Here is a 12,663-nt window from a genome sequence, read left to right as displayed (position 1 = left end):
CGCTTCTGCCCAGGCTGCTTCAATCTGAAAAACAGGCCATTAACAGATTATGATGATTTTTTTTTTCTCTCTCCGACACTCTGCGTGAACTCTGTCCTCTGGGAACTCTTTATTGGAAGTATTTTTCAAGCGCTTGACCTCTTTACCTCACAGGAACCTCCATAGAAACCTGTTTAATATGGGTGACAGCATCTGCACGGCCTCATGATGGTGTAACCAGTCCGACGTACCACATTTATCTACTGTGCGCCTCTGTCACGAGGCGTCACAGATGGGTGGAAAACAGACTGACGGAAGCCGAGGAAGGCAAAAGACAAAAAGTAACTTGAGTAGAAACTTTTACTTCTCAGGTGAAAAGTTGTGACAAACTGAAATACTTTTTATTCTCAGCTATTAGTGCTGAAAGTTGCGTGGCAGACCTTCTTGAATTTGGAGACGGCGTGTGTGATGAAGGAAATCAGGCGAACCACTAAATAGAAACAAAAATGAAACTCACCAAAACTTTAGACACTAGGTGGCGATAGAGGGCCGGGGCTTCAGTGCAAATCTATACTGGCCCCATTTCAGGGGGCAGTATGGGAATATACAGTAGGAAGTCGGATACAGTAGCTTAAACAGCAGAGGGAGGCCCGATAGGGCCCGTGTTCACCAGTACTGCCCCACCGCTGTCCGGCTGTGGCCCCTCTTCCAGAAGCGTTCCCAAAACCAGGTTAGCCGCTGTCACACGCACAGTGGAACTGTCAACTGGCGCAATGTGCGTTAGTCAGTGGCTCACCTGCTTTTAGATTTTATAGAATGACAGGCAATAATAATCTGTAACGAAGACAAGAGCGATTTAGACAAGCGGTCTTAATGGAGGAGACATCCATACCCAAGACTACGTCTTCTTTGCAAATTTATTCAGAAATCAGCCTTATTTCAGCATCTTGTTTTATTAATAGTAAAATACGACTTACAATGACATTAAACGAGCTGACCAAAAATGTACCGCTGGTTTTCAATCAACCATCTATTTTCCCGCTGAATTTTAAGGAAACGTGCGCTTTTTAATCTAAATTCTGATATAAAAGTTGAAAAAGGGGATGCGTATCCATCAGCCGTAAACAATTAATTAAGAGTTGCATGTCGCCTATTTTAAAACATCAATCGAGGATAAAGAGTAATGGCTGATAAAAGGAGCTACTTACCAGTCCGAAGTTTCCCTTTAGGTTCATTTTTAGAGAAGACTTTTTTTTCCTTTTTTGCCCGAAGAAATCTTTCTCCGGCATCTGTCGAAGTCCTAATATTTTTTCCTTTTTCCATAAAAATCACAGCGTGAGATAAAAGTTGAATGGATTAGAGGAGTACAGTGCGGGATTTATCGACGCAGAAGTTGAGTACACTTGCATTACCCCTACCCTGCCCACTCCCCTGCATCTGCAACCCGACATGGTTATGCAAATTAGAAGAGAAACCGGCACCGCCGACAGCCAATGAGCGGCCGAGTTGTGGCCGAACGACCTGTCAGTCAAAGCTCAATCACCAATCAAAATCATTAATAGGAGGGCTCTATTGACACAGCATATTTAGGTGCTTCTCGGCGTTATAGTTGGTGTGCGGCGCGTTCAGTTCTGCACGTCGTACATTAGGAACGAACCATTATCGTGTAAAGAGTTTCAGGTCCTGATTGATTAATTACAACAAATTTCAGTCCGATAGAGGCTTGTTGTATTATAAATCGATATAAGTGTGATAGGGGTGGCAATACAGATGTGCAAAAGGTGTCATTTGCGTGCGTTTGAAAAGTACACCCCTACCCACGCAGAAAGAAGTGGTTCAACTCGGCTTACTTGTGTACAGTGTTGCCATGAGCGGAGTGTGGCTGCGCACGTACCAAGGATGCATCGGGGAGGATGATGGACACTTAATAATTTACGATTTTGGACTTTTTGACTCCCCAAAAAACAGCAAGACGTGTCGGAGTATCAAATACATATTTATTTAGAAAATAAAACGTTTAGTTAAAATTCACAACAGTAGTAGAATTCACATTATGAGCGTGAATTATTAATTATGCCATTAGGTACATTGAGTTATTTTATTTCCTGACAATGGAAGTTGGGTGGGAGCTGAAGGCTGAAACACGGATAGCCGCTATGACCTGAAAATAATCGCTCAATCTAATAATCACATTTTAAATTTGGACTTTAATCGGTAACATTATTAAAGCACGCATTCTGGCAGACATTAGTGCCCAGATTTAAATTGAAACGAGTCAACAGCTTGTGTTTATATGGAGCCAAAACGTGTCCCAATGGCGTGACGCATCCTCATAGATGTACAGAAGCACTGTAAACAACAGGTGCTCCCTTGTTTTGCTTCTTGCCCACCAGTTGATAAATCACACCTTTTCCTGAACCTTTATCTCTTTAGACGGTTCGGATTAGTCCCAGCCAGGATACACATGACCTCATGACTTGAAGGAGTGAATTTGGATTACGCTTTATTACGCAACATAAATTACAGCTCAAAGTCGCCGTTAGATGGCGCTAATACCCGTTTCATGAATTAATATTTGGACGTCAGCTGCTTTTTAAAAAAATCTTGCTTGTTTTAAAATTTATAAAATTGTAATTGTTGTTTTTGTTACAAATAACAACACTAATGTTAATGATAAGAAGAAGATAAAGACAAATATGATCGAGGTTTTCGTAATAACTGTGATGTCATACCTGCTTTGGTTAATAGAGTTAAATTATTTCCGACAAACTCTTCAAGATTAGTCAAATGGAGAAGTTACATATAAATCTAATATTTATACACAATATATATATATGTGTATGTATATGTATGTATATATATATATATGTGTGTGTGTGTATATGTATATGTGTGTGTGTGTGTGTGTATGTATGTATGTATGTATGTATGTATGTATGTATGTATGTATGTATGTATGTATATAGTTTATGTATATAAATATATTTTGTAGCTGAGAACGATTTGGAATAAATGGACTCTGTCTCTTTAAGAGACATAGGAAGGCGCCATTACCGTTTTCAGCCAGCCGGTGGTGCCCATCAACAAGAGACTTAAAGCTCTCTAACAAACCTCCCACTTTATAAGGTAGGTTAGAAATATCATAAACCTCAATCATGCATTACTGTACTATAGGAGGGTTAGATATTTACAGTCCTGCACACAACGAGGGTTTTCAGTTGCGTGCATGCGGTTGACGTTTACTAAATTTAGCCTGTATGGTAGCTGTAGCTACATTGAAGCTAGCGTTCAGAATTGTTAAGAACAGACAGTCCTATATAATCCATATATATATTATATTGCCACTGCCTATGCTTTTGCCTGTGTTCCTGCATATGCGCTGCAAGTATTTCTTCTATAAAACGCATGAAAGGCACGTTTTGGATGAGATGTTTGGTCTTTGTTTACAGTTGGTATTAGCACGGTTTGCACGTTGGACAAGACAATAAATAAAGTTATAAACTACAGACTTTGAAGACAGCTGGTTTATGTCACTTTTGCAGTTTTGTTTTCCATATCATTATTATTCTTATTATTATTATTGATGCTATTGTTAAAATCTGATAGCATGGGGGCTCGTTTTCAGTTTTGACGGCAAGAAAGACGGCAAAACAATCAAATGTATTGTTCTTAGTCCTTTCCTATCACCCATCTCAAAATAGAAACATGTTTAATGTGTTTTTGGATGTGAAATCCCAGCGTCTCCCAGGAGATATTACGATTTGATCTGGGTGCAATTGAATGTGTGCGTGATCTATGAACCGTGTTTGGCAAATCCAAGGGATGTTGGTGTCGATCAATTATTGATCTAAAATCTGCCTCCCCACTTCTCCAAGGGTCAGCCATGGATGAGGACGACAGTCAAGATGAGTTGATCAACCGCAACACATCCCACAGCAAAGGGAAGAGAGCTTTAGCGTGGGCCATCTCTGGTAAGGTCTTTATTAATCATATGGTATTGATCTTTTACAGTAAAGTTACACACCAAAACATTGAAGCTTACACTAAGGCTTTACATCTCACGTCCTTAATAATTTATTTTGTCATTTTCTTTAGATGACTCAGATGATGATCAACAGGAGTCTGAAGGAGAATCCAACAGTGGTGAGGATGATGGAGAGGAAGAGGAGGAGGATGAGGAAGAAGCCAATGAAGATAATGATGGTATTAATGCACTAGGCCATTTATGTTATCAAAGATGAGTTTATTGCATGATTTTATGCAACCAATCAACCAATTCTGATCAGATGAGGATGAAGAGGAAGATGAAAAGGCTGAGGATGGAGCTTTCGGGGGAGCTGCTGCTGACTTGGCCGAGATGAGCTCCGATGAGGATTCTGACAAGTGTCCCATCTGCCTCAACTCCTTCACCAGCCAACCTGTTGCCACACCAGAGAACTGTGAACATTACTTTTGTCTCGACTGCATCCTTGAATGGACAAACGTGGGTTTATCCTAATGGATTTTTAATAGTAGAAAATATAATATTGAATTCTATTACATTTTCCTTATCACTATACAGGAATGTAAAATCACCTGTAGCAAACAAAAGTGGCTTATTGCTTGTTTTTTGTTTTTCTCTGCTTAGAATGCAAACTCGTGTCCTATCGACCGCATTGCCTTCAATAGCATTTATCTAAGAAAATCCTATGGTGGCAATGTGAAGAAAATGGTGAGTGCAATAACGTATTTGCTTTTGAAGTCACACATTTATATATGTATGTGTAATGATTGTGTTATTGTTCCATTCAGATCACAATACAGAAGCCTGTAAAGAGCCCAGAGGAAATAATAGATGTGGACCTAGAACAAACAAACTGTGAAGTGTGTGGTGGCAGTGACCGTGAGGACCGCCTCTTGCTCTGTGATGGCTGTGATGCTGGGTAAGATAAATGCTCACTTTATCAATGGTTTTATTAAGGGATGAATTGTCTTCTGATATCACACAATGTTTGTTAAACCATTGTCTGTTTTGGTTTGTCTCTTTAACCCTTTTCCCTCCTGCATTCTTTGACAAACATTTAGTGTGAGATCAGAGGTCAAAGTTGAGAACGTTCAGAAGACTTAATTAAACGTTGTGATATTTTACACAATGGTCCAGTGGTTAGAACAGTACTCTCGTATTGTGAAGGTTACAGCTCAGCTCTTTCTGTGTCCAGTTTGCATGCTCTCCATGTGTCTGTCTGGGTTTTCTCTGGGTCAGCTGGTTATGCCCCAGTCACTGACCGAGTTACCCCCTCAGCGTCCTGTAATGGCCAGGCTCATTCTGACTCAAGCATGTCCTCAACTGGGAATGGGCAGCAATTACCAGAAAATTACTGTATCTCAACGACCACCCTGACTATTGTGATGAAGCTATGTAATAATGATATCATTTTATTCACTATGTGCATCCTAATGATTTGTGGTCACCAATAATCAATCACCATAGTTAAAAAAGTCTTAATAAAAGCTTTCTTAAATTTACTAAATTCACAACTCCAAATTTTGCAACTTCCACATTTTCAGACCTTCCTGTACTGTCATTTAATGTTGTATGTCTGCATTGTTTCTACTTATTTATTTACTCCACAGGTATCACATGGAGTGTCTCACCCCACCTCTTGACTCTGTTCCTGTGGAGGAATGGTTCTGCCCTGAGTGTGAGGCCAACAATCGCCACTCAAGTAAAATTCAGTTTTCTTTGCACCTCCTTACATTATTTATACTTGTCTCGTTACTCATTTTATTACACATTGATAGATTTTAGTTACGGTATGTGAATTACTAACATGTAAATCCTCTTGTTTCTGGGGGATCAGCTGAAGAGCTAAATGACAGAGAGAGCTTACCTTCTACTGCCCGTCATGCCTCTAGAAGGCACCAGGCTGCAGGCAGGACCCGGGCAATTGCCCGCACTCAGCAGAGCGAGAGGGTCCGCGCTAATGTCAACCGCCATCGCATCTCTCAGGCACGCACATCCCAGGTTTGGCATGAAGCTTTTCGCTTTGCTTTTCTAGTCTTCTACTACATATGCAGCAGGCTGCGTTGCACCAAAATGCTTTAGTGCCTTTAAGACTTATTTGCTCTGATGACTGCTGATGGCATTTATGTATTATTAATGATAATATAAGTTCTGAAGTGCTACTGATTACAGGAATGTGCATGGTGTGTATTTACCTTTGTGGGTTGGAGTCAAATTCTAAACAATAATGACTTGCCGAGCCATTGAAGTAATTCAAACATCTTCTTACTAGTTGGCTCCCACATATCTGATTCAGTCGACATGGCTGGATGAGACTATAAATGCTGTGATAGCTGGGCTCAACTCATCTGTGTACGTGCGTGACCTTACACCTCGCGCCACACAAAGCCACAGAGGTACGGCCAGTAAGCACACACTCTCAAACACACCACAGCCAAGCTGCCCAGATGTGTTGAGGAAGTGATGCTGTTCTGAATGACTGTGACGATGATACCATTTTTCTGATTAAACAGGAAGGCGCAGAACGGTCAAAAGAAGGAAGACATCCTCCTCTGTGGGTAAGAAAGGTAAAGCAGCAGGCAAAGGAGTCAAAAGGAAGAGAAGGAGAGGAAGGAGAACTAAATCCAGGAAAAATCTGGTATGTACTATGTTTTTATTCTAGATGTTAAATTAATATGTTTTTATTCTAGATGTTATGTTTTATTCTGTTTTTATTCTAGATGTTAAATAAAACAGTAACTCCTCGGAACCGCATCGCAAAGAGTCTTGGAATTGTTAAAGACAGGAAGAACTCTTCGCTGCCGACGGTTTACCGGCCGTCAGATCAAACTCTAAGTGGCATGCGTGCTGACATTGGCGCCGCGTCCCTGTCCATTTATGGAGATCCATTTGATCTGGATCCATTTATCGATCAGTAAGAGAAGTTTCCGTCATTTCCTCGTGCGGTCAGACAGAAAGCATAGATTGTTCTTAATGTTTTTATTACATTGAAATGCGTAATTGCGAAACATCTCGTGGATCTAATGTGCTTTTTATTTCTTTTCAGAACACGATACACAGTGAATCTGAATGTCTTTAGTTTTTATATTAAATAATCTACATTTATACCTTCAGGTTACACCTATTTGTAGTTCTGAGGAGCATTGATAATTTTATTATTATTATTATTATTGGTTATCACCGACATCTGTTAAAGAGACATTATAGTGAAATTGGAGCAACTTGGGATGTCAATACTGCTTTATTTTTTCCCAGTGCTGAGGAAGAGCAGCAGGCCCATGCTTCATCACTGCTGGAGGCCAAAAGACGAGGGATCTCTAGCTCTGCTCTGCGTTCTCATCAGCCTGTAGCTCGACCTGTCACTGCAAGTCTTTCCAGGTAATGTTTTTTATGTTTATGTGGCGCTGTGTAACTTACCTGAACTTTCACTCTTTTTCTTTTCAAATGTTCTTTACTAAGAAAGTACAAAAAGCTACATTTGGGTAATAGAAACCATCAGTTTTACTTCTTGACATAGTTGTGAATGAACAGATGTATTCTTGTAGGAGGGGTATTGGTGTCCCCCAGTCACGGGCAGTTGTGGAGTCAGCTCCTGTGCCTGATCTGCTGGGCAGCATCTTATCAGGACAGAGCATGCTCATGATGGACAGCTCTGACGTTGTAATTAATCGAGACGGTTCCCTTAAAGCCACAAAACCAAGTAAGTCACGTCCTTTTAGAGTCGAGGACACTTGGTGTCTTTCTTTAATACTTGCATGTACGAGAGGTAACAGAACAGTAAACAGCTTCTTTCATTTTCTCTTTTTGTTACAGTCATGCCAGCTATAGTAAATCCAGGTTGCGGCAAAAGCAGTATCGTTAATGACGCCTGCCCCCAAATCAGTCCAGCAATGTCTCCTAATCAAGCAGATAGTTACAATCCAATCGAACCTCCGCCAGCTCATCCAAGATGGAAGCCACCATGTCCAGGTAGACCCGCCAATCCTTCCACTCATAGGGGGACCAATGAACTTCCCATCCATCCTTCTTCCATGCACGCTCCTCCAGACTCCAGGTCCAATAGCAGTGGAATACCCTCAGCACTTTTAAAATGTAAAAAATCACCTACAAAGCCTATGTGGGTAGACGTGTCGGTGCTTCCAAGGATACCAAAAATAAAAAAAGAGGGCAGTAGCATCACGAATGGTGTAAGTAGCAGTTCTTCTTCCAGCAGTCATATTTACAACGTGCCAGAAAGAGGCATGAACAGCTTTGGTGGGGACAAAGGAAAGCAGCAAAGTGTAGAGCAGCGAAAGGGCAGGGCTGCTGGTGAGACCCAGAGCTCCAGGTCTGACACAGCAGGATCATCGTCCACGTTCTCCAGCTCATTCTCTACTTCTGCTGGCTTTGCTGGAAACCAGCCGCACCAATCTGCATCTTCCTCATCCTCGTCCGCTGTGAGTTTCCGCATTAACTCCAGTGGGAACTTGTGGCATTCAAGGCGGCTGAGCATGGGGTCGTCCACCAGCAGTGGCGGTAGCATGCAGGAAGTCTGGAAAGAGAAGAAGGAGGAAGCCAGGAAGAAACAGCTGCGCAGGGATAAACAGATGCTCCTGGCATCACGGACACTTGGCAACAAGGAAGAGGATGGTGATAGCATCTATGATCCCTTTAATCCCACACAGTCAGACTCAAGCAGCTCAGAGGATGAAGCTGAGAGCCGGAGACTGGGTAGCAGCTCGCAAAATACAGCACACGATCGGAGGGCTGCTAGTTGGGGAGGTGACGCTGTTTCAATGGAGGCTGATGTGAAAGAGGAAACTCATGAGCTTGTAATCTCAGAGGATGAGCTGAGCAGAAGTAGCCTTCAGGGCATCATGTCAAAGGTCAGATGTTCAAAGGTTGAAAAGGGTTCAAGACCAGTAGACGATGAGACTGAGAAACAGACCCCATGTGACCATAAAGTTAAGGATGAAACTGTAGAACTGAACAAAAGTCATGTGTATCCCACCACTTCCCCTAACTTTGAAAATGATCCATCTGCTTCCGCTAAAAAGACAGAAAAGGCCAAAACTCCTTGTTCCAAGACACCTTCAAGAGATTTGCCCCAGAAGAAGGTCTTCCACTCTTTAAAGGAGCAGCACACTAGCAGTTCAGAGACTGACCGAGGTGGGAGGCTGGACCATTCCAGCTCAGACCATGCATTCAAGGAGAAAGAAAAGAAAAGGGATGGAAAACACAGTTGTGGTCATTCAAGGGCCAGGAAGAGGAAGAGCGCACGCTCAAGCTCCGAGAGGTCATTGTCCAATTCTCCAGACAGGACTCACGGAAGACGTTCAAGGTCACGATCCGGAGACAGAAGGCGCTCAAGGTGAGTGTAGAATAGGTAGAATGTAAATGTGTTAACACATCTAATGTTTTTCTGTGGTGTTTTCAGGTCTAGTTCCAGCTCTGGTAGCAGAGAGTGTTTAAAAAGGAAAAAGCACAAACACAGGAGCATGGAAGGTTTGGAAGGCAGAGACCGAGAATCTGAGAAAAGACGAAGCGCAAAGGAAAACAGACGCGGCCGATCTCGCTCGAAATCTTCATCAAGATCACGGTCGCGATCCATGGAAAGAAGGAAAGACGAAACAAGACTGCAAAAATCAGCTTCTACCTCCAGACACAAGGGGGAGCCGACGTCAAAACCCAACAGGAAGCGTAGGTCTAGATCCAGGTCCAGAGAGAGGAGGAAAGAGGAAGGATCTTCCAAGAGTTCACAAAAAACTTCATGCTTCTGTGTTCCTGCCTCCAAAGATGTGAAACAGGTACAAGCCAAGAAAAAAGAGGACATCACTTCAAACATCCTCAAAGAAGATCCTGTGATAAAGCAGGAGGCTCAAAGGGAGAGCCAGGCTCCTACATCAGCAACAGCCAAAGAGAGACTGCTTATAGAGGACATCAAAAAAGAAAAACAACCATCTTTTGATATGTTTGAAGAGTTAGCAGGTACTAAACCAGTAAAGAAAGAAGAAAGTGATCTCTGTGTTGTTACAGCAGCCAAAAATGAGGAGGGATACATAGGATTCAAGACAGAGGCCTGTGAAATTTCCGTAATTAAATCAGAGGCAAGCTCTCCAGAATTCTGCCCGTCTGTCACCTCAGTTTCTCCGCTCCTAAAACCAGGTGGACTCCAAGATTCGCTTGATCAGCCACAGCCAGATCTTCTGGGCCCTGCAGCACAGCCCAACGCTGCTGACCTGACTGCTGCCGTGAAGGAGGAGCAGCCCTCGGACTCGGATGACGACTTCAACATTGACGTGATGCTGGACAGCCTGCAGTACGAGAAGCCCGAGAACACGGAGGAAACCGTGTCTGACCAGCAGGGGAAGGAGGGGGCAGTTGAAGATATGAGCACATCAAATTCACTGAGTACAAAATCCAAAAATCAAGTGAAGAGGGTTACCTGGAACATACAGGAGCCCGAGGGACCTCAACCGGAGAAATCCCCAAGCAGTAAGTTACCAGTTCAATCAAGAATTTAGTTTTTGTGTTTGTTGCGTTTTTTGGCCTTAGTGCAAAAAATCGTGTCCCTCATGGAGCTCGTTTATTTATTTAATGTTCTTTTACCCAGAGCTGGCTCTGTATAAGTTGAAACTGAAGCAGGAGGGACTTCGCAGACCCTCTGCAATCGGCCAGAACTCCAGTCAGGTAGGTGTGTCTCCTGCAGTGCATCGACTGACCGAAAGATGGCAGTGTTTGTCTGCAATGGAGCGAGTCTCCTGTCACATGATCAAAACAGAAACCGATACTGAGGATTTTCAGAATAAATGAAAGTAATCCCCCTCCCCACACCAAAAAAAAAAAAAAAATTTCAAGTCAGAACACACCTCAAATATCATTTGATAGGCTTGATGTAGAGTGTTTAATGGTGACGTGTACACAGTTCCAAAGCTTATACAGACCATTTGGTCTTGATTATTGACAGGACAGCACTGTCAGTGTCGGCGACCTCTCCAAAAGAAGCCATGTTGGTACAGTCAGTAGCTTATCGAGATCTGATGGTTCAGTTTCTCAGAAACTATCAGCCACTGAACAAGGAGCGGAAGATGATTTGTCGAGGAAAGACAAGGTGAGTGGCTTTGGAACATTAAGACATTATTTTATTTGTCCTCTGAAAATAATTACTTGCTGACTCTTCTGATTTGCTCCTGGCAACAGTACTTGAAGAAGCTTCACATGCAGGAGAGAGCTGTGGAGGAGGTGAAGTTGGCCATCAAGCCGTTCTACCAAAACAGGGACATCAACAAGGACGAATACAAGGAGATTTTGCGCAAAGCAGTTCAGAAGGTGGGCTCGAGGGAAACGCTTGAGATTCTGCTGAATGTTGTGAAATACCATGACCTATTCTTTACCCGCTGATTAGGTGTGCCACAGCAAGAGCGGCGAGATCAATCCAGTGAAGGTGGGCAATCTGGTAAAAGCCTACGTGGACAAATACAAGCATGCTAGGAAACACAAGAAAGGCGAGGAGGCGTCAAGGATGCAGAAAGTTCACAACGAGGTCCCGAAACCCTCCGGCAGCCCCTGAGGAGCATCGAACCACATTTATTTGTAGTTTATTTTGTGTCATAGCACTGGGTGGATTCTCAAACACGTGCAGGACACCTCGAAGAGGCAGTTTTCAAAAACCCACCGAGGAAAACATCAGGTAGATTTTCCAGTGGAGATTTCTAGAGCTTCTTTGTCGTATTTATCAGTGATCACTAAGATTCATAAGCATATCGGAGATGTTGGACGCGTCAAGGAGAGACACTTATGCAATTTTTGTAGGCAATTTATCAATAGATTGAAGTTTTAGATGTTTTTGTACATAATATAGATTTGATATATTCACTTATTGTCTGTTGCCTGTTGCAAGTGTGTATCATCAATGGTCCTTGATCGTGCAGCTGCCCGTTTTATGTTTTACAACCGCTCCCAATCATCAACATCGCCCTATTTTTGCATCTAACAAGCCAATTGTGGCTGTTCTGACTTCGAGTTTGTAATGGGCATTGAAATGGAAAATGGCATTTGTTTTTCCTCAGTATATACGGCGGTTCTGCGAGAGAAAAGATGGGATGTTTCAGTTCTTGTGCCAAAATAGTACTTAAATTAATGATTAGTTCTTTTTTCTGTGTTTCTTTGTAAATTGTAGGGTTGATATGTCGCCATAGCAACATTGTCTCGTGAGTGCAAAAGTCACTTTAGTGTGATGGAGATAAAAAGAAGGTCTGATCCGTGAATTGGACTAAATTAAAACCTCAGCATGGTTTTTTCCCCCCACACAAAACTCACTTTTGATTTCATTGTATCTGTGAGCAGGAATTCCCCCCGAGAACAAACTCTTATTCTGCAGATTCCTGCAGAGACTTGACTGGGGGCATTGTTGAAGTTGTGTTTTATTTGGCTTTGTAAAGCCTGTGGGTACAAGGGTGGGAAGAATCACAAGGTGCTAATCTTTTTGTGAATGTATTTCATGTTTTTCTGCGTTAATTGATTTAAAAAAAACAAAAAACTAAGGAGCGTTTCTGAGAGAAAACAAAAAATTGTCAATAAATGACTGATTAAAGATTAATCTGAGTTCACGCCGGGGTTGTCAGGGGAGGTGATTATCTAAAAGAACTCTTAAACACTTAAATTAGCAGAGCTGGAGGATCAGAGATTGTGGTTTTTGGAAT

The 12,663-nt window shown here is 42.3% G+C and overlaps 1 protein-coding gene and 1 non-coding gene across 3 annotated transcripts; one reads left to right on the top strand and one right to left on the bottom strand.

The window, feature by feature from the left end:
- Positions 1-688: 688 nt before the first annotated feature.
- On the bottom strand, positions 689-786 carry mir210 (microRNA mir-210). The gene has a single exon (NR_105396.1). It is a non-coding gene; the product is annotated as a microRNA mir-210 (primary transcript).
- A 2,234-nt stretch (positions 787-3,020) lies between these two features.
- phrf1 (PHD and ring finger domains 1) lies at positions 3,021-12,570 on the top strand. 2 transcript variants are annotated; one of them, XM_029841570.1, is made up of 19 exons: positions 3,021-3,105; positions 3,855-3,950; positions 4,075-4,182; positions 4,266-4,462; positions 4,607-4,690; positions 4,771-4,901; positions 5,593-5,684; positions 5,820-5,968; positions 6,255-6,378; positions 6,496-6,620; positions 6,703-6,896; positions 7,238-7,360; positions 7,528-7,682; positions 7,796-9,332; positions 9,399-10,456; positions 10,575-10,651; positions 10,929-11,072; positions 11,162-11,290; positions 11,367-12,570. In XM_029841570.1, exons 2-19 carry the CDS (start codon positions 3,863-3,865, stop codon positions 11,529-11,531), a joined length of 4,680 nt encoding a protein of 1,559 aa, XP_029697430.1. In that variant the 5' UTR covers positions 3,021-3,105; positions 3,855-3,862; the 3' UTR covers positions 11,532-12,570. The 2 variants fall into 2 exon arrangements, with proteins under 2 accessions (XP_029697430.1, XP_011605578.2); XM_011607276.2 differs by having other exon boundaries at positions 5,820-5,983.
- The last annotated feature ends 93 nt before the right edge of the window (positions 12,571-12,663 follow it).

Source organism: Takifugu rubripes, chromosome 9, assembly GCF_901000725.2.
Source record: "Takifugu rubripes chromosome 9, fTakRub1.2, whole genome shotgun sequence".
Classification (NCBI taxonomy): Eukaryota; Metazoa; Chordata; class Actinopteri; order Tetraodontiformes; family Tetraodontidae; genus Takifugu; species Takifugu rubripes.
The sequence above is the reverse complement of the archived record's forward strand: the minus strand, read 5'-3'. Positions and strand labels throughout refer to the sequence as shown.

Excerpts from the sequence above, each read along its gene's own strand:
- phrf1 (XM_011607276.2), top strand. The coding sequence starts at position 3,863 with ATGGATGAGGACGACAGTCAAGATGAGTTGATCAACCGCAACACATCC. Across the intron at positions 3,951-4,074 it reads TTTAGCGTGGGCCATCTCTG|ATGACTCAGATGATGATCAA; the intron begins GTAAGGTCTTTA and ends CATTTTCTTTAG. Across the intron at positions 10,652-10,928 it reads TCGGCCAGAACTCCAGTCAG|GACAGCACTGTCAGTGTCGG; the intron begins GTAGGTGTGTCT and ends GATTATTGACAG.